Genomic DNA, 22,634 nt, shown 5'->3' on the forward strand with positions numbered 1-22,634 from the left:
GTGCACGCCTGGTTGATTGCATTCGTCAAAACAGGGTGGACCACGTGAAGGTTGCAATCTCACACCCCAAAGCTTTTGTTGCATGCCTGCGTCAGTGGAAAGACTATACGTGATTACAATCGAGCCATCCACAGTGTACAGATAAAGGGAATAGCGTTTAGTGCAAGATAATGTCCAGTGAAGTCTGATCTAGTGAAGGTAGTCCGAGGGTCTTGAATGAGGTAGATAGCAACTCAGGCCTGTTCTCTAGTTGTTGGTGGGATGGTTTAATTGCCTTCCCATTCTCCAATTCCCATAATATCTCGCTAGAATACTCACTAGAATTTTGAAGATTGAGGAGGTGTAGTGGCCTGGTCAAGGTCAGGAAAAGACCGGACGCCAGGCGGATTCAAAAGAAGCTTTTTAATTACAACAGTTCAAGAACACACACCGACACTCTTATCTCTACCCCTGGGGAGTCGACCGGTAAACCCCGTGGCAGACCTACGCCCCTGTCCCTCAATCGTCGAGGGGGATGATCCAAGGAGTGGCCTACTCCCCAGGGACCGCCACAGAGGGATCTTATAGAAACTTACAAAATTCTTAAGGGGTTGGACAGGCTAGATGCAGGAAGATTGTTCACGATGTTGGGGAAGTCCAGAACAAGGGGTCATAGTTTAAGGATAAGGGGGAAGTCTTTTAGAACCAAGATGAGAAAAACATTTTTCACACAGAGAGTGGTGAATCTCTGGAATTCTCTGCCACAGAAGGTATCAACTACCTCAACGGCCAGTTCATGGGCTATATTTAAGAGGGAGTTAGATGTGGCCCTTGTGGCGAAAGGGATCGGTGGGGTATGGAGAGAAGGCAGGTACAGGATACTGAGTTGGGTGATCAGCCATGATCATATTGAATGGCGGTGCAGGCTCGAAGGGCTGAATGGCCTACTCCTGCACCTATTTTCTATGTTTCTATGTTTCTAGTTTTCTCTTCCCGTCGAACAATCAGTCTGAAGAATGGTCCCCACCTGAAAGGTCGCCTATCCATGTTCTCCTGAGATACAGCCTGACCCATTGAGTTACTTCAACATATTGTAATTCTTGCTATAGGTTGTTAGAAAGCGGTTGTGTGCACAGTTGCTGTTGGTTCTTTAGTACCTTGCTCATTGACTGAAAAATAATATTTTCTACAATTCTTTCATCACAGAATCCAGGAGAATGTACAAGTCACACTACAACCTGAGACGATAGCCTCAGAATAAAAGGACGTACCTTTAGAAAGGAGATGAGAAATGTCTTTATGTCAGAAGGTGGAGAATCTGTGGAATTCATTGCCACAGATGACTGTGGCAATGAATTCCACAGACCTCTGCTCCCACAGGCGGAGATAGACAGATTCCTGATGAGTACGGGTGTCAGGGGTTATAGGGAGAAGGCAGGAGAATGGGGTTGAGAAGGAAAGATAGATCAGCCATGATTGAATGGCGGAGTAGACTGGATGGGCTGAATGGTCTAATTCTGCCCCGAGAACTTATGAACACTGTTTTGCAACATTAAAAAGGCCGTATGCATGCAAATGATGTTACTTATACACTGTGTGAGGATTTAACCAAACAAGTCATTTTCTGTGTGTGCGAATTTACATTCATGAGTTTTTCAACCGTGTCAGTAACAAGTAATTGTTAATGTGTTTCTTGTTTGTTTGAAAAAAAATGTGATCATTTAATTGGTGATTTGTGTTTAATTATCATGGGGTGCAAGGAAACAGGCAGGAAAATATATGGAGTCAACTTGCAGAGCGTAACCTACAGTTATGTAGGAACTTTGTGTGGAAAATATTAATCTGTCCAGAGGATTCCAGTCTAAGTGGTACAGTAAAACATGAGATAGAACAGCTAGATTCAGAAAATGTTGAAGGTAAATGGAGCAATATATTCTTGCGAAGTAATTAGTCTGGGTAATAAGGTATCACAAGACAGCATTTGAACTGAATGAAGAGTTTCTTTTGTTGAAGCATCTATTAAAACCTCCGTCAAATGGTTAGCTATGTTAAAAGCTAAATAGGATGATGTGATACATTACCAATGGATTGCAATATACATTGTAGAAATATTGCTGCATATTCAAGATGTATTCAAGAGAGAGTGAGATATAGCTCTTTGGGCTAACGGAATCAAGGGATGTGGGGAAAAAGTGGGAGCGGGGTGCTAATTCTGGACGATCAGCCATGACATTGAATGGCGGTGCTGGCTTGAAGGGCCAAATGGCCTATTCCTGCACCTGCTTTGTTTGTTTCTATAAGACTATGCACAATTTTCTGATTTTGAAACCTAAGCAAGTTGCTGTCAAGATGTTCAAAACTACATTTCTACCGCCTCCTGCAGCCGACCTTGAGGGCGCAGATAGTAAGACCCCCTCCGGTTCTCGGTCGTGGGCCTTTTCCTTCCTCCTCCTCTCCGATTGCCAGTCTTCAGGAGCCAGACTCTCCGGGTGGATATCCTAGTGTTTTGAGGATTGGTGGACCTCTTTCTGGATCAAGACATTTAGAGTTGGTATAAGAATATGAGAAATACTAGCCGGGTGAATAGTGTGTAGGCTAGTGTACAGGGATCATTAGGCGGCGTGGTCTAGGTGGGCCGAAAGGCCTGTTTGCACGCTGTATCTTTAACCTAAACTGAACTGAACTAAACCACCAATGTAGATGAAAAGGCACGATCATTTTAAATGGCCAAGCAGCTTAAATATGGCCTACTCCTATTTTTAATTTCCGTGTTTCAATTCTTTTGCTGTAAAGTTAAACATGTTATTCACCTTCCTGTCACGTTCGGCACATATTGGCAATCAATGTGCTGCAGAATTGTGCGATTGCCTGATCTGTTTCTTTCTGCTGTTACTCACGCCACACTGTTAAATATAAAATACAATTTAATTTGCAATATCCTCCCAGACAATAACATCAATTGGCGTGGATAATATCCCAGGCATCGTGTGTGCATTTAAAAAGCCAAGAGTGAAACATCCAATTGGTATTTATTGAGGGGAAAAAAACCCAATCTATTTGAAGATGTGGATCTTTAAAGATCATTCATTTTGTACGTGGATTTTAGTGACCGACCCATAATTCAATATGAAACTGATGGTTTATGCTGTGGTTCCAATAATTTGGTGGTTCGACAGTGTGATTTTTGGTATCAAACTTCTGAATATTAACTGGCAAAGAAATAACACTGACCTGGGCTCCACAACCTTCGGTGGCAAAGAATTCCACAGATTCACCACCCCCTGACTAAAGAAATTTCTCCTCATCTCCTTCCTAAAAGAACATCCTTTAATTCTGAGGCTATGACCTCCAGTCTTAGACACGTCCATGAGTGAAAATATCCTCCCTATCCAAGCCTTTCTTGATTAGTAAAGTTGTCCGAGGTTATGGGGAGAAGGCAGGAGAATGGGGTTAGGAGGGAGGGAGAGATCAGCCATGATTGAATGGAGGAGTAGACTTGATGGGCCGAATGGCCTAATTCTACTCTTATTCCTTATCTCCTTATGACCTTATACATAGGGTACGTATTTAGCAGGAAATTATCTTTGAGTGAATGGCAATCGCCGGGCATGTGTGGCACAGAGGCACAGCTGGTAGAGGTGCTGCCTCACAGCACCAGAGACCTGGGTTCAATACTGACCTTGGGTGCCCTCTACGTGCAATTTGAATGTTCTCCCTGTGATCTGCCAAGTGCTTTGTTTTCCTCCCACATCCCACAGATGTGCGAGTTTGTAGGTTAATTGGCCTCTGCAAAATTTGCCCTCTAGTGTGTAGGGCGTGGATGAGAAAATGGGATAACACAGAACTACTGTGAACGGGCGATCGATTGTCGGCATGGACTCGGTGGGCCGAGGGGCATGTTTTAATGCTGCATCTTTAAACTCTAATCATTCTAAACTCTAAATAAGAGATGGTCAATAACATTAAACCATATTGGATACATATTACCAGAGGACATCAAATATGAGAGGGCAATAGCTTTATGAGCAGCAAATTTTAAAGGGGATGTGCAGGGCAAGTTTTTTTACACAGAGGGTGGTGAGTGCCTGGAACACGCTGTCAGGGGTGGTGGTTGAGGCAGATACAATAGCGGCATTCAAGAAACGTGTGGATGTGCAGGTAATGGAGAGATGTGGGTTATGTGCAGGTAGTTAAGAGATGGTCTTGAATCACAGGTACGCAAAAATGCTGGAGAAACTCAGCGGGTGCAGCAACATCTATGGAGCGAAGGAAATAGGTAACGTTTCGAGCCGAAACCCTTCTTCAGACTGATAGGGGGTGGCGGGGAGAAGGACGGAAAAAGGAGGAGGAGGAGGAGCCCGAGGGCTGGGGGATGGGAGGAGACAGCCCGAGAGCTGAGGAAGTGGAGGAGACATCATGTCTTGAATCATGTTTGGCACAAACATTGTGGGTCAAAGGTACTGTTCTTGTGCTGTATTACATGTCCACACCTAGATGTAGATTTACACCTGTACCTGCATCCAAGCACACTTGTATGGCATATTTAAGAGGGAGTTAGATGTGGCCCTTGTGGCTAAGGGGATCAGGGGGTATGGAGAGAAGGCAGGTACGGGATACTGAGTTGGATGATCAGCCATGATCATATTGAATGGCGGTGCAGGCTCGAAGGGCCGAATGGCCTACTCCTGCACCTAATTTCTATGTTTCTATATTGTAGGACTCTGGTATTTAGTTTAGTTTAGTGATACAACAAGGAAACAGGCCCTTCAGCCTAACGAGTCCGTGCTGACCAACAATTATCCGTACACTAATTCTACCCTATGTTATCGGGATAATCTACAGAAACCAATTACAAACCTACACATCTTTGGAATGTGGGTGGTCATCGGGAGAACGTGCAAACTCCGTACAGACAGTGCGAGTCTCATTGGGATAATGTCATGAGACTCTCGCCTGAAGGCAGAATCAATAATCCAGAAACAAGAGTTTAAAGAGACGTCGAACGGCATAATAGACATAGAATTTAAACTCGGCTAATTAAATAAAATACTTCATTCCATTCCAGTTGTCACAAACACTCATTTCATTTTCTGATGCCCTAAAGGAAGGGAGATGTGCTGATTTGTACGTGAGCCAATTTGTGACAAGAATTTTAGGCTCATATCAGCCTAGAATAGCAAGCAATGCAGTCACTTTGCGAGCAGTACAGAGTGAACAATGAATGGTGGATTTGCCTGCCAAGGAATCAAATCAAAACATGAAACTTGGAGCCCATTAATACGTTGACATTTGGGTATTATGGCTTCAAAGAGCTATTCAAAGAATAAAACCCAAACAAAATTGTGTTACTCCCAGAATAATTTAGTGATGCAAAACATGATCTGAGTTTTGCAACATCACTTATCAAAGTGGGATGAGACAATTTTTCCATTGAGCCCTCTTAATCTATTTTAGTTGGAGGATGAGACAATTAGTTATCGTTTTGCATATGCATTAAATGAGCACAATTTGTTTTGAAACTGTTAGCCATTTTGAATGAGTGTGTTCACTGTAAGCCATCTGTCTTGACAGAAGCTGTGCCTGTGAATATTTATGATCTGCTAAACGTTAGAATCCTCAAGTACTGTAGCTGTTGAATTTCTCACCTGTATATTAGAGTCTTGGAAGTTTGTGATTTTCCCCGTGTCCAGTTCAGGTTGCCCGAGTCATTCCAGGTACCCTGGAAGCTACCTGTGTGATTATTTTGTTCAGTTTAGTTTTTGTGTTTTATGTTTAGTGAAGCAGTGTGGAAGCAGGCCCTTCAGCATCCCGTGTTCACACTGACCCGTTCACACTAGTTCTATGTTCTCGCACTTTCTCATCTGCTCCCTGCACACCAGGAGCAATTTACAGTAGATCATTAATCGTACAATTTACAGTAGATAAACAAACCCACACATCTCTGTGATGTGGGAGGGAACCAGAGCACTCAGAGGAAACCGATGCGGTCACATGGAGAACGCAGTCACAAGAAATTAGCGGGTCCCTTTCAGAATGGCAGGATGTGACTAGTGAGGTACCGCAAGGCTCAGTGCTGGGACTGCAGCTTTTTACAATATACATTAATGATTTAGATGAAGGGATAAAAAGTAACGTGAGCAAATTTGCAGATGACACAAAGCTGAGCAGCAGTGTGAACTGTGAGGAGGATGCTATGAGGATCCAGGATGACTTGGACAGGTTGGGTGGGTGGGCAGATGCATGGCAGATGCAGTTTAATGTGGATAAATGTGAGGTTATCCACTTTGGTGGCAAAAATAGGAAGGCAGATTATTATCTAAATGGTGTCAAGTTGGGATAAGGGGAAGTACAACGAGATCTTGCGGGTCCTTGTTCATCAGTCACTGAAAGTAAGCATGCAGGTGCAGCAGGCAGTGAAGAAATAAAATAGCATGTTCGCCTTCATGACAAGAGGAGTTGAGTATAGGAGCAAAGAGGTCCTTCTGCAGTTGTACAGGGCCCTAGTGAGACCACACCTGGGGTATTGGGTACAGTTTTGGTCTCCAAATTTGAGGAAGGACATTCTTGCTATTGAGTGAGTGCAGCGTAGGTTTACAAGGTTAATTCCTGAGATGGTGAGACGGTCATATATTGACAGAATGGAGAAGCTGGGCTTGTATACTCTGGAATTTAGAAGGATGAGAGGTTATCTTATTGAAACATGTGAGGTTCTTAAGGGTTTAGACATGCTAGAGGCAGGAAACGTGTTCCCGATATTGGGGGAGTCTAGAACCAGGGGCCACAGTTTAAGAATAAGGGGTAGGTCATTTAGAACGGAGATGAGGGAAAACTTTTTCACATGGAGGGTTGTGAATCTGGGGAATTCTCCGCCTCAGAAGGCAGTGGAGGCCAATAGTTATATAGAGCTCTTAAAGATAGCAGGGTCAAAGGATATGGGGAGAAAAAAGGAACGGGGAACTGATTGTGAATGATCAGCCATGATTACAGTGAATGACGGTGCTGGCTTGAAGGGCCGAATGGCCTACTCCTGCACCTATTGTCTATTGTCTATTGTTCTGCTTTACAAAACCTGAAGTGTTCCCAAGCGAAGATTGCCGAGAGTTTTAAGTCTCTAGGTGTAAAAATCACTGATAATTTATCCTGGTTAGGCAGCATCTCAGGAGAAAAGGAATGGGTGACGTTTTGGGTCAAGATCCTTTTAACTGTATATTGGTACATATGACCATGATAAACCAACACAAGTTCAATACCAAAAGCTGTTTATCTAATATTTTTCCTGGTACTGATAAAAGATTATCTGAATGAGGTCTGAGGAATTAAGGAGGAGGTGTAGATTTGAGGTGTTAAGATGTCTTGCCTCAGATGTTGGCAAACCAGTGGCATTCTCTCCCACTTAAAGCAGTTGAAGCCAAATCATTAAATATATTTAAGGTGTGTAGGAAGGGATTGCAGATGCTGTTTTACACTGAAGATAGACCCAAAATGCTGGGGTAATTCAACGGGTCAGGCAACATCTCTGGAAAAAAGGAATAGGTGATGTTTCAAGTCGAGACCCTTCAGACTGAGAGTCAGGGAAGAGGGAAACTAGAGATATGAATATATTCAAGATATTGTTGTGGGATAGGAATCGAGGGATATGAAAAGAAGGCTGGATCAGAAAACTGAACAAATTATTGACCAAAACCATGTTCCAGACCTGCACTGCTGGTGGCCAAAATGGTATTGACTGGGAAGCAGGCCAGAAGGACAGAATGGCCTCCTACTGTGTCCATTTTTTTGTTACAATGAAGTGGTAACTATTTCTATTCACTCAGCTACCTGGTGCGCTGAGTATTTCCAGCCTTTTATGCTTGTATTCCAATGTTGCAGCATATGGATTGCCCTAGATTGTTAAAGATTCTTTTATATGCTCTTAGTTCAACAAATTGCGTAGATTTGTGTTTGCAGAATGTCAGCGATTTCTGCTTGGTGATCTTCTTGGTCTCCAGAGACTTAGTTAAAATTCTGTGCTGCACTTGTAAGCAGCAGAAGCATATTGTGCAGCTAATTGATTTAAATGTAATGCTTTTCTTCATCTGGCAGATGACTGTGATGATCACTTGGTGTCTGATTTGCCTCAGTTGGTGTTCGATTCCGCCTCCGTGCTGTCAAGCAGTCACAGGCCTGGCTTTGCAAAGCTGAACAGGCGAGATGGTAAGATATGGATCAGCGATCAACGACTGTTCATGAAAATGCCGGCTGTCTTAAATAATTGCCTTTCCACTGACTGGATAGCCTGCAACAGGAGCTTTTCACTGTACCTCGGTACACGTGACGCTGAATGAAACTGAAACTGATCACAATGGGGGAATAAAAGACATATATTCAGTTTAATGATCTTACAGAGGTGTATAAAGTCATGATCGGGTCTCTTTCCCAGAGAAGGTGTCGAGGTTTAAGGTGAATCATAGGAAAATAGAAAATAGGTGCTGGAGGAGGCCATTCGGCCCTTCGAGCCAGCACTGCCATTCATTGTGATCATGGCTGATCGTTCCCTATCAATAACCCATGCCTGCCTTCTCATTATATCCCTTGACTCCTCTAGCCCCAAGAGCTCTATCTAACTCTCTCTTAAATCCATCCAGTGACTTGACCGCCACTGCCCTCTGTGGCAGGGAATTCCATAAATCCACAACTCTCTGGGTGAAAAAGTTTTTTCTCACCTCAGTCTTAAATGACCTCCCCTTTATTTTCCTTTGAAGGGGAAAAGATTTAATCTGAACCTGAGAGGTGACTTTAGCACTCAAAGGGTGGTGAATGTATGGAACAACTGCCAGAGGAGGTGGTTAAGGTAGGGACTATCACAACATTTATGAAACAGATACATGGATAGGACAGGTTTGGAGGGATATGGGCCAAAGGCAGGCAGGTGGGAGTAGTGTAGCTGGGACATGTTGGCAAGTTTGGACAAGTTGAGCTAAAGGGCCTGTTTTCACGTTGTATGACTCCAAGTATAAAAGTTTCAGTGCTACAACCTTTCCTTCAAGCAATGCATAGAACGAAGTTAGACTTTTTGCCCCTTTCCTCTGTAGACCTTTTCTCCATATGAAATTGGAGGTCATTGTCCATCATGTCTATGGCTGCTTACAGATTAATCCGATATACCCATGCATTTGAGTACAGAGGTTGGGAGGTCATGTTATGGTTTATAAGACGTTGGTGAGGCCACATTCAGTTTTGGACACTTTGTTACAGGAACAATGTTGTAAATCTTGGAAGAGTTCAGAGAAGATTTACCAGCACGTTGCCAGGACTTGAGGGACTGCGCTATAGCGAGAGGTTGAGCAGGGGGCTTTATTACTTGCTCAGGAGGATGAGGGATGATCTTGCAGAGATGTGCAAAATCATGAGAACAAGAAATCGGGTAAACAAACAGAATCTTTTGCCCAGAGTAAGGGAGTCGAGAACCAGAGGGCACGAGTTTACGGTGAGTGGGGAAAGATTTAATGGGACCTGAAGCGTGACTTTTTTACACAGAAGCTGCCGGAGGAAGTATTCGATGTAGGTACTATCGCCATGTTTAAGATGCTGGGGACTAGTGAAGGTGGGGCATGTTGGTCGGCGTGGGGACGTTTGGCTGTTTCCACACTGTATCATTCTATGACTGTCTATGCATTGCTACTCATCCACAGTTCGATTGTAATCGTGTATAGATGATTTACCTGGATAATAATTAACTCAAAGATTTTCACTGCATCTTAGTGCACATAACAATGAAAATCCAATAACCCAATTTTCCCTTTCATTTATTCTCGTCATATTCACCCAGATACCCTACCGACATTTATAATGGCCAATGTATCTGTTAACTCACTTGACTTTGGTTATGCTACATTACAGGGAGAAGGTGGTGGCTTTGGAGGGGGTCCAGAGGAGATTCAGCACAATGATGCAGGTGTTTGGGGGTATTAGGTATTACAGGGAGAGGTTGGACAGACTTGGTTTGTTTTCTCTGGACTAGACAAGGAGGAATGGAGGTTGAGGGACGACCTAATAGAACCTTCCCAGAATGGAATATTCAAATACTAGAGGGTTTCGTATTAAGGTTTTAAGGAGATGTGAGGGCAAAGCTTTTTGAACAGAGGGTGTGTAATTGGCAGGAATGCACTGCTGGGGTTGGAGATTCAGATGCGATAGTGGGATTTAAGATACTTTTGGAAAGAGATATAGATATGCAGGAAAAGGTAACTGGGGATAGGAGCAGAATTAGGATATTCGGCCCATCAAGTCTACTCCGCCATTCGATCATGGCTAATCTATTGCTCCTAACCCCATTCTCCTGCCTTCTTCCCATAACCCCTGAAACCCGTACTAATCAAGAATCTATCTATCTCTGCCTTAAAAATATCTATTGCCTTCTGTGGCAAAGAATTCCACAGATTCACCACACTCACACTAAAGAAATTCCTCCTCATCTCCTTCTGAAAGGAATGTCCATTAATTCTATGGCTAGGACCTCTAGTCCTAGACTCTTCCACTAGTGAAAATGCCCTCTCTGCATCTACTCTATCCAAGCCTTTCACTGTTCGGTAAGTTTCAATAAGGTCCCCCCTCATTCTTCTAAACTCCAGCGAGTACAGTCCCAGTGCCGACAAATGCTCATCATATGTTAAGGGAGAGATATGGATTATGTGCAGGTAGATCAAAGAAGGCCTTGGCATCATGTTCAACGCAGAACTTGTGGGCCCAAGAGCCTGTTCTTGTGCTGTTCTGTTCTATGTTCTGGTACAGCACAGGAAGTGGCCCATCTCCTACTGGGCGGCAAGGTGGCGCAGTGGTAGAGTTGCTGCGTTACAGCGCTTGCAGCGGCGAAGACCCGGGTTCGATCCCGACTACGGGTGCTGTCTGTATGGAGTATGTACGTTTGCCCCGTGACCTGCGTGGGTTTTCTCCGAGATCTTCAGTTTCCTCCCACGCTCTAAAGACGTACAGGTTTGTAGGTTAATTGGCTTGGCAAATGTAAAAGTTGTCTCTAGTGTGTGTAGGATAGTGTTAATGTGCAGGGATCGCTGGTCAGTTCGGACCTGGTGGGCCCAAGGGCCTGTTCTTGCGCTGTATCTCTAAACTAAACAAAAAAATCTCCCCCCTCCCCCCCACTATGTTATGATAAGGGTTTAGTTTTATCAAAGGTTCCCTGTCCTACTGTTTGTGTTACAGATATTTAAAACATTTTAATTGTGATTACTAATCACGCCTCTGAGGAAGAATTTGTGAGCTTAATGTCTTTTGGTTCATTAAAGAATATCCCCAGATACCCTAAACTCCTATCATAATATCAAACTGTTTTTTAAATCTGCCCAGCGTATTTGTGTGCGCTAATCTATTTCAAGTCATTACCATTTCTCGAGTAAATACATGCTTCACAATATTTATTTGGAAGAGATTTAAAAACTTGATCTTACCTGCTAAATGGTTCTGAGGGATGTTAAAATTGCACGTTTGTCTATAGAAATACCCATTGGGAATCTTCTTCATGACTTGGTCAATATTCCTCCCTTGGTTTGTACTATACACAGATTAATTGACTATTCAGGACAAGGACAAGGGGTCACAGCTTAAGGATAAAGGGGAAATCCTTTAAAACCGAGATGAGAAGAACTTTTTTTCACACAGAGAGTGGTGAATCTCTGGAACTCTCTGCCGCAGAGGGTAGTCGAGGCCAGTTCATTGGATGTATTTAAGAGGGAGTTAGATGTGGCCCTTGTGGCTAAGGGGATCAGGGGGTATGGAGAGAAGGCAGGTACAGGATACTGAGTTGGATGATCAGCCATGATCATATTGAATGGCGGTGCAGGCTCGAAGGGCCGAATGCCCTACTCCTGCACCTAATTTCAATGTTTCTATGTTTCTATTCTTTATAAGAATTATAAGAAAGGGCAGCACGGTGGCTCAGCAGTGGAGCTACTGCCTTACAGCGCCAGAGACCCGGGTTGGATCCTGACTATGGGTGCTGTCTGTACGGAGTTTGTACGCTCGCCCCGTGACCAGTGGGGTTTTTTACTGAGATCTTTTGTTTCCTCCCACAATCCAAAGACGTGCAGGTTTGTAGGCTAATTGACTTGGTACAAATGTATCAATGTAAAATTATCCCTAGTGTGTGTAGGTTAGTGTTAAGGGCTTGACCCACTTGATGATTTTTTTCGGCGACTGCCGGCATCATTGACTGACGTATCAGGTCACCAAAAATTATGCGCGTGATGGCGCTCGCGATGGCGTATGACTCGCTGTGTTTTTTCAATTGTCGCAAAAAAAAATTTTTTGTCGCCGCTGGGTTTTGAAATGTTCAAAATCTTTTGCCGACCCTGATATGACGCCGGCAGTTGCTGAAAAAAATTGGGACAGGCCCTTTAATGTGCGGGGATCACTGGCCGGTGCAGAATGGGTGGGCCGTTGGGCCTGCTTCCACGCTGTATCTCTAAACTAAGCTGAAACAAATTGCTGCAGCATTTATACTTATAATAACACATTACAGCAGGGACACAGGTACCGCAATATGCAGCTCTTAAATAATTCTAGTAGGCTGTAATATTCGAACACAGAACATTAAACACAACAACAGGCCATTCGGCCCACAGTGTCTGTGCCGAAAATGATGCCGAGACCAACTCTGATCTACCAGCACATACAGTAATCCATTTCCCTCCATTCCCTGCATATCTATGTTTCTAACCAAAAGTCCCTTGAATGCCACTATTATATCCGTCTTCACCAGCAACCCGGTGGTGAGTTCCAGGCACTCACCACCCTCTGTGTTTAAAAAAAAAGAACTTGCCCCGCACACATCCTTTGAACTTTGCCCCTCTCACCTTAAAGCGGATATGAATGATACTGTATTATCACATGTGACATGTCACAGTGAAATTCTTTGTCTTGCATATCATACACAAGATATGCAAAGAGTTGCCGGGTAGAGAGCGATGACAAAGTTACAAAGAGTTCAATGTAGTCCCAATGTTCCATCTTCGTCTCGGCCACCCTCCCATGGCGGGTCCCTCTTTGTTCTCGGCGGCCCCCCTATTCTGAGTCCCTCTTTGCTCTCTTGATTCCTCCCTCGCCAGACCTCCGGCACCCACCGCTAGCCCGCCCGAACTCCGACACTCATGCAACCCCTTTTTTTGTTCTCTTCTATGATTTTCTCCTTTGCTGCTCCAGCTATTGATTGCCCTTTGTGGCAGGTCGAACATTGCGATTCCAAGCGATAAATACAGGTATTTCCTTTCATTAGTATGAATGAACATCACCCGATCCTATAATGGCTGTGCAGAAAGATTCACACAAACAGGGCAAGGTTAACTAGACTAGGACAGTGTTCAAATCCCCAGTGTCCATCCGTTTCTCCTTAACTATCTGGTGTGTCATGAATATTAACAGATATTCACAGAAAACTTGCACCACAGAGACATCCTGTCAGATCTGTGTTGGGATTCTAACCCTAAGAGACTACTCAATGCCACGTTTAGTTTAAAGATACGACGAGGAAACAGGCCACTGAGTCCACACTGACAAGCGACCATCCATACTGTTGTTCTACCCTACACACCAGGGACAATTTACAGCAGTTGAATAACCTACAAACCTACACGCCATTGGAATATGGGCATGTTCTTTTGCTGTACTGTTCTAGATTTATGTACACATTTTAAAAGATCATTTACTCTTGCTGAATGATTGGTGCAAATTAGGCCATTCGGCCCATCTAGTCTACCCGCTATTCAATCGTGGCTGATCTATCTTTCCCACTCAACCCCTTTCTCCATCCTTCCCCTCCATAACCACTGACACCCGAACTAATCAAGAATCTGACAATCTCTGCCTCAAGAATATCCATTGTCTTGGCCTCCACAGTTAAATTCCACAGTTTCACCACCCTCTGGCAGAAGAAATTCCTCATCTTATTTCTAATGGTACGTCCTTTAATTCCGAAGCTGTGGCCTCTGGTCCCGTACACTCCCACGAGTGGAAACATCCTCTCCACATCCATTCTATATGAAAGGAAAAATAATCTGCAACTTGTTCAAGTTTGGATGAGAGCTGTAATCTGATGTCAAACACTGGTAATTTAAATCACTTTTTCTCTTTCTCCCTGTGTCCACACTGATTTCCTCGCCAGCGGTTCCCTCTGGACCAGCCAGCAAAAAGTTAACTTTTGCCCAATTAATTTGGCGACCTAGATTCAGTCATTCTGCACAGAAATATGCCCAGAAATATACAACCCTCTCTCCCAGCATTCGTCCCTCCCAGTCCACTATCAGTCTGAAGAAGGGTCTCGACCCGCAACGTCACCTATCCATGGTCTTCAGAGGTGCTGCCTGACCCACTGAGATACTCCAGCACTTTGTCCCTTCTTTTGTGAACCAGCATCTGTAGTTCCTTGTTTTTACAAAAATGTACACCTTGGTCCCTGCGTCAATGATAACCATAAAGTACCCATATACACTAATCCAATTTACCAGTACTTAGTATGCATTTTGCTGTGCCTTGGCAGTTGAAATGATTGTCTAGATGTAAATTCTGGTATCTAGACTTACCCGCTTAGTCTGGTTTAGTCAATCACTAAGTCAAACTCTGGTTAGAAAAACCTTACTTTATTGAAGAACAAACAGCGGGGACGGTTACCGATCCACCCACGCAAGACAACTATGTCTCATGCAAACAGAACAGAAGTCACATTCAACTGACAGACCCCAAAAATTACACACCCTCTTATACCCCTCCAAACTATGGTTGTGACATTACTTGGGGGAGGCAACCCCAACAAACCAATCACACATATTAATTATAACAGTACATAATTGACCGTTCCCTAACCCAATAATACAGTGGCTAATACATTGTATTCAAATAGTGTTTCTCAAAGGAAACGAACATCACAACATGTGCCCTGATATGCAAGAAAACCAGACAAGGCTCAATGCTTAATCTAATCAGCATCCAGCAAAGTAAAGCTTTGCAACATTATTTACAATGTGTATGTCTGGTTTGCATTCATCCAATCCATTGTGTGCATTTTGCATCTAATTGTCAGGGTCTGCAGATGTTCCCATTCTCTTCCTGCAGCTCTGATCTAGGCTCTCGACTAACTGGCACCATTCTGCAGCTTGTCCAATTTCTACAGAAGGCACTTTTAAATTGACCAAATGGCCTAGCAGCTCAGAAGCCTTTACTCAATTTTGGGGTCCTAGCCTCTCCAATTTGGCAAGGATTAACATGTTGTGAAGATACTGCCTCCACCAAACACCCCACTTGTTTGACAATTAACCCACAAACCTACACATCTTTGGAATGTGGGAGGAAACCGGAGCACCCAGAGAAAATCTACATGGTCACAGGGAGAACGCACAATCTCAGTACAGATAGCGCTTGAGATCACGATCAAATCCAGGTCTCTGGCGCTGTTCTGGTGGTAATCATTTATTCTTCTGCATTATCAATCTCATTTCCCCCTCATTTGTTTTCTTCCACAAATATCTTGCAATGGTATTTGAAATCGACCATTTCAGATTTCTTCTCTTTAAAACACCTTTTGTTGTCTCCTTTAAAAGTGAACTCCTTTAAACGCAGGAAGGTTCACATTGTCCACTTTTTCCATTATGCAGAACTCCACATAGTTTAAATATTTCCCTTAGCATGATAATTACAATGCAGTGCTCATGAATTGCTACACAATGAGTTGGGGAGGGTGAGGAGGCAAGTTCCCAATTACTCTGTGATTTAGTTTAGTTGGAACATCTGGCCCTTCTGCCCAACGGTCCCATGCTAACCAGAGATCCCTGCACACTAACATTATCCTACACACAGTCGGGACAGTCTACAATTCTACCAAAGCCAATTAACCTACAAACCTCTATGTCTTTGGTGTGGGAGGAAACCGGAGCACCCGAAGAAACCCCATATAGGTGATGGGAAGAATGTACAAACTCCGTTCGGACAGCATCTATGGTTGGGATCGAACCCGGGTCTCTGGTGCTGTAAGGCAGCAACTGTACCACTGCGCCACTGTGCCATTGTACGCAATACACTGTAATGTTTTGAAGACTGTGCAAATATTTATTCCTGCATTTTATTCCAAGAGGATTATATTGAATATAGTACCGGGGGGTTGCACAGTGATAGAGCCAGTGCATTAGCTGCTAGTGTGGAATTTACACTTTCTCCCTGTGTCCATACGGGTTTCCTCCTGCATCTGAATGCTCTCAACCTGGCGGGTTAATTGGCCACTAGAAATTGTCCCTGGAGAGTTGGTGAGCTGTAGAATCTGGGATTTGGAGAGAATAAAATGGGAATAGACAGGACAGGTTTGGAGAGATCTGGACTAAGCTCAGGCAGGTGGAACTAGTGTAGCTGGGACATATTGGCCTGTATGGGCAAGTTGGGATGAAGGGCCTGTTAGCACTATGACTCTAATCAGAAGCCACAGGCATTTGAAATCTGAAATGAAAACCGGAAGCACCGGAAATACCTTGCAGGTCAGGCAGCATCCGTGGAAAGGAAATTGTTAAAAGGTTTAAAACCCTACATCAGAATTGGAAAAGAGAGATAATAAGTTTGTTTTCAGTCGCAGAGAAGGTGGGAGAGAGAGAGAGGGAGGGGTGGAATGAAATGAAAGTATCTGATAGGGGTGCGATAAAGCAGACCAAACGACAGTCAGAAACACATTATCTTTCATTGCCAGTGCAATGTGTTGCTAATAGGCCGGGTGCGGCCAGAAGGTCAAAATCTGCTAATAGAAAAAAAAAACTGATTAAAAACGGATGACAGGCATAAATAAAGTTACCGAAAGGTGGACAAGTCAGTGTTGAGCCCGGAAGCCTTCAATGACTCCAGATGAGAGAAGAATTTTAAGGGCAGCACGGTGGTGCAGCGGTAGAGTTGCTGACTTACAGCTCCAGAGACCCGGGTTCGATCCTGACCATGGGCGTTGTCTGTATGGAGTTTGTGCATTCTCCCCGTGACCTGTGTGGGTTTTCATCGGTTTCCTCCCACACCACAAAGATGTCCAGGTTTGTAGATTAATTGGCTTGATATCATTGTAAAATGTCCCTGGTGTGTGTAGGATAATGTTAGTGCGCGGGGATTGCTGGTCGGCACGGACTCGGTGGGCCGAAGGGCCTGTTTCCGCGCTGTATCTCTAAAGTAAACTAAACTAAATTTTACTTAAGGATGATGTATTGGGCCTTGTGATAAGATCAAAGGAGGCCACAGACAGAATGATCAGAACGGGAGAAGGATGGTGAATTATAGTGATGGATATAGAAGAGGCCATTCTGTCCACAATGTCTTTGCTGGCCATGATGCTAAGATCATCCTTGCATTCCCTGCAAATCCATATGTCTCTTCAAAATGCCAGTGTCATATCGGTCTTAACCTCCACCTATGGCCCTCTGTTCCAGGCACTCACCACTCCCTGTGCAAACAGGCTTACCCCACTCATCTTCTTTAAACGTTACCCCTCTCAAGCTTTGCCCACTAGTATTTGATGTTCTCCATCTAGGGACAATGGCTCTGACTGACTACACTATCTATGCCTCTCATAATTTCATATTCTAATATCAGGTCAACCCACAAACTCTGGTGTTTTGGAGTAAACAGTCCAAGTCTGTCCATCCTCCCCATGTACCTAATGTTCCCTAATCCAGGCATAATTTTGGTAAACTTTCTCTGCGCATTTTCCAAAGCCGCCACATCCTTCCTGGGTTGGGGTGACCAGAACTGCACGCAATACTCCTTTATCAGGCAACTGAACCTTCCTATCTACAACAATGACCTATCAGGACGACGAGAGTTGTCCTAAGTTACTTTGGGGACCCACAGAACGTGAGCTTTACTGCACATTATCTTGCACTAAACTTTATTCCCATTATCGTGTATCTGTACACTGTGGACAGCTTGATTGTACTGATGTATAATCTTTCCGCTGACTGGTTAGACAATAGGTGCAGGAGTAGGCCATTCAACCCTTCGAGCCAGCACCGCCATTCACTGTGATCATGGCTGATCATCCACATTCAGTACTCAATTCCCACCTTCTCACCATATACCCTAACTCCGCTATCTTTAAGAGCTCTATCTAACTCTCTCTCTTGAAAACATCCAGAGAATTGGCCTCCACTGCCTTCTGAGGCAGAGAATTTCACAGATTCACAACTCTCTGGGTGATAATGTTTTTCCTCATCTCCGTTCTAAATAGCTTACCCCTTATTCTTAAACAATGGCTCCTGGTTCTGGACTCCCCCAACATCGGGCAACGAAAGCTTTTCACTGTACCTCGGTACACGTGGCAATAAACCAAACTAAACTATTCCAAATGTGTCCTCACAAGTCCTATAAATCTGCAACACGTCTTCCTGACGAGTTCTAGTATCCAGCGTCTGTAGCAGTTGCTTTCGCTGAAACTGCAAAGGCAAGATAAACGCAGGAACTAACTATTTATTTCCAACATCTGTCGCTCCCTGTCAATTCAATCTCTCCATAATTGCTGAGGACAGCGGATGTTACAGATGACATTTATATTGCCAGTGTTATATTTAATCTGCAAAGGTTCCCAACATTTCTATGCTTGTCATCTGATCTCTTTGCAGGTCAACGCTTGTCCCTTTAGGTTCAAACAAAATGTCCACCTCTTTCATTTTTTCGGTATCTGCAAATTTGACTGCTTTGCCCATCTGATTCAAAGGAACTTGTGCAAAATTTAAAAGCATCAGCTACCAAGATGAGTCAATGCACTTCAAACAGTAATTAATTGCATGAATCATTTTTGAGAGATTTTGATGTGAAAGGGACTAAATTAATAATAGTAAACTCATTCCACTCATTTTTATTTACTGTATGTTCAGAAGTTTTGGTTCAAATCGATTTGACGTAATTTGTCTTCAATCTTGTCGTTATATTTTAAATATTGTATATTTTGTTTGGCACTCTGAATGACCAGATTTACAATCCACATTGCCCACCTATCCACAGCAACCACAGGGCCAATTTTGATGAACGTAAATGCAAGGAGCACAGTGGTAAAGAGTTTAAGAACGAACTGCAGATGCTGGAAAATCGAAGGTACACAAAAATGCTGGAGAAACTCAGCAGGTGCAGCAGCATCTATGGAGCGAAGGAAATAGGCAACGTTTCGGGCCAAAACCCTTCTTCAGACTGAGATGCTGCCTTACAGCACCAGGGATCCGGATTCGATCCTGACTAAAGGTGTTGTCCGTACGGAGTTTGTACTTTCGCCCCATGACCTGCATGGGTTTTAGCCGAGATCTTCGGTTTCCTCCCACACTCCAAAGACGTTCGGACTGTTTAGTTTGGCTGGCTTGATAAAAAATGTAAATTGGCCCTATAGTGTTAGTGTGCAGGAATCGCTGGGCCATTTTCCTCACTGCTGCTCTGAACTAAACGTCAAGGTTTCAAGTCAAGGCATTTATAAGCAAATAGAGAAAAATAATTTAAAGAAAAGAACAATCACTCGAAGGTGCATGTTCATGATTGAAAATGTTGAAATATACAAATGAACCATTTAGCTCTTCAAGTCTGAAGAAGGTTCTCGACCTGAAACGTCACCCATTCCTTCTCTCCAGAGATGCTGCCTGTCCCGCTGAGTTACTCCAGCTTTATGTGCCTCTCTTCAGCTCTTTAAGCAAGACCAATAAGCCTTTTCAAATGAATGGGCATCAGGATGTTTACACTAGTGGGACAGTCTAGGACTAGAGGTCATTACCTCAGAATTAAAGGACGTCCATTTAGTAAGGAGATGAGGAGGGATTTCGTCAGTCAGTGGGTGGTGAATCTGTGGAATTATTTTGCCACATATTGCTGTGGAAACAAAGTCAGTGGATGATTTAAGTAGAGATAGGTAGATTATTGATTAGTATGGGTGTCTGAGGTTATGGGGAAATACATTAGGCTTGGGATCTGGCTATTCATACTTAATCAAAAACAAAAACAAATGTTATTGCATCTGGATTTATTAATGTCCTTATATCTCAGGGGCAGGTGGATGGTCCCCGCTGGAATCTAATAAATACCAATGGCTGCAGATAGATCTTGGTGAGAGGACGGAAATCACAGGCATAGCAACTCAAGGTCGATATGGTAGTTCAGACTGGGTAATAAGCTACCTGCTCATGTTCAGTGATACTGGGAGGAACTGGAAGCAGTTTCGTCAAGAAGACAGCATTTGGGTAAGTCTTTCGAAAATTCAATTTTTAAACTGTGTGTAGAATTAAATTGTCAACTTAAAAATGTAATCAACAAAAATTAGAGTATAGTTTGATTACAGTATTACAAATTACAAATATTACAAATTACAGTATGAGTATAGAAGTTGGGATGTAATGTTAAAATTGTACAAGGCATTGGTGAGGCCAATTCTGGAGTATGGTGTACAATTTTGGTCACCTAATTATAGGAAGGATGTCAACAAAATAGAGAGAGTACAGAGGAGATTTACTAGAATGTTGCCTGGGTTTCAGCAACTAAGTTACAGAGAAAGGTTGAACAAGTTAGGGCTTTATTCTTTGGAGCGCAGAAGGTTAAGGGGGGACTTGATAGAGGTTTTTAAAATGATGAGAGGGATAGACAGAGTTGACATGGAAAAGCTTTTCCCACTGAGAGTAGGGAAGATTTAAACAAGGGGACATGACATGAGAATTAAGGGACTGAAGTTTAGGGGTAACATGAGGGGGAACTTCTTTACTCAGAGAGTGGTAGCTGTGTGGAATGAGCTTCCAGTCAAGGTGGTGGAGGCAGGTTCGTTTTTATCATTTAAAAATAAATTGGATAGTTATATGGATGGGAAGGGAATGGAGGGTTATGGTCTGAGCACAGGTATATGGGACTAGGGGAGATTATGTGTTCGGCACGGACTAGAAGGGTCGAGATGGCCTGTTTCCGTGCTGTAATTGTTATATGGTTATATGGTTATAAATGTTCAGATGAATTATTGTGCAATATCAAAGGATTGATATATTGGCAGATTCTTGATTAATATGGGTGTCAGGGGTTATGGGGAGAAGGCAGGAGAATGGGGTTTGGAGGGAGAGATAGATCAGCCATGATAGAATGGTGGAGTGGACTTGATGGGCCGAATGGCTGACTTCTCCTACAACTTATGAAAATGTGAAATAAATAATCCTACTTTACTCCATGTTATTCAAAGATACAAGCATACTTGTTCATTTCCTTAAACAATGGATTCCTTATCATGAGTTGTAAGGATTTGTAAATAATCTCTGACCATCAATTTATGTTTGATGCTGGAATTTCTTAAAATTCTTTTAGTTAGTTTCAGAAACTTTCCCTTTTGTACTGAGGCCAACAAACTATGTGAATCTTTGTGTGTTACTGTGAACAATACCGGCCTAATCAGAACTGGGGTTCAGACAAAGTTATATACTGGAAGGATATCCTTCCATCGAGGGGATTTATCGCAGTCGCTGCCTGAAAAAGGCTGGCAGTATCATCAAAGACCCACACCATCCTGGCCACATCCTGGCCACACACTCATCTCCCTGCTACCTTCAGGTAGAAGGTACAGGAGCCTGAAGTCTGCAACAACCAGGTTCAGGAATAGCTACTTCCCCACAGCCATCAGGCTATTAAACCTGGCTCGGACAAAACTCTGAATATTAATAACACATTTTCTGTTCTTTGCACTTTATCAGTTTATTTATTCATGTGTGTATACATTCATATTATGGTATATGGACACACTTACCTGTTTTGTAGTAAATGCCTACTATGTTCTGTGTGCTATAGCAAAGCAAGAATTTCATCGCCCTATACAGGGACACTTGACAATAAAATCACTTGAACTTGAGAATCCTCTTTAGTCAGAGGGTGGTGGAATTCTTTGCCACAGAAGTCTGTGGAGGCCAAGTCAGAGGATATGTTTAAGTCAGAGATAGATAGATTCTTGATAAGTACAGGTGTCAGATGTTATGGGGAGAAGGCAGAAGTATGGGGTTAGGAGGGGGAGATAGATCAGCCATGATTGGATGGCAGAGTAGACTTGATGGGCCAAATGTCCTAATTCTACTCCTATTCCTGATGACCTTATAACATGTACAAAGAATGTTTTAAAAAAATTAATGTTCTTCACAAAAACATTCTTAAATTTGCCATGCTTGATCAATTTATTCTATCGACATTTATTAAATAAGAATTGAGTTTGCACTATATAATAAAAGCAGGAAGCAATGGAAAAGCTGACCGCATGTGCGGAAAGAGAAACACGGGTTTTCGTTTCTGGGGCCTAAAGATAGGTTTTGGCCCGAAACGTCAACTATTCCTTTGCTCCAAAGATAATGCCTGACCCGCTGAGTTACACCTGCTTTTTGTGTCGATCTTACTTCAGGTTGAAAATAATTCATAACAATTGAAATATTATTTTTTTTCATTTTAGCTATTTAAGATTTCCTTGCAATTTATAACAAGCATGCTTCTGGGTCTTGGTTTTATCATCTTAAATTGAATCAAATTTCAGAAGCCAAGAGCAAGCTGCTGCCATACAGTTCATTTTGCCCAAGTGACTGCAATTGAATCAGCTTCTCCTGGAAGAGTAGAATCCCCTTTTTTTCAACCAGCAAAAGACAATGTAAAGTCTTATTGATACAAAATACACC

The 22,634-nt window shown here is 43.0% G+C and overlaps 1 protein-coding gene across 1 annotated transcript in view; it reads left to right on the plus strand.

Moving 5' to 3' along the window:
• Positions 1-22,634, plus strand: part of LOC129699106 (contactin-associated protein-like 5) — a 682,034-nt gene that overhangs the window by 87,879 nt on the left and 571,521 nt on the right. Inside the window, exons 2-3 of the mRNA XM_055638765.1 lie at positions 8,062-8,172; positions 19,999-20,192. Of these exons, the coding sequence (XP_055494740.1) occupies positions 8,062-8,172; positions 19,999-20,192 (305 nt within the window). The remainder of the gene's footprint in view (positions 1-8,061; positions 8,173-19,998; positions 20,193-22,634) is intronic.

Source organism: Leucoraja erinacea, chromosome 7, assembly GCF_028641065.1.
Source record: "Leucoraja erinacea ecotype New England chromosome 7, Leri_hhj_1, whole genome shotgun sequence".
Taxonomy (NCBI): Eukaryota; Metazoa; Chordata; class Chondrichthyes; order Rajiformes; family Rajidae; genus Leucoraja; species Leucoraja erinaceus.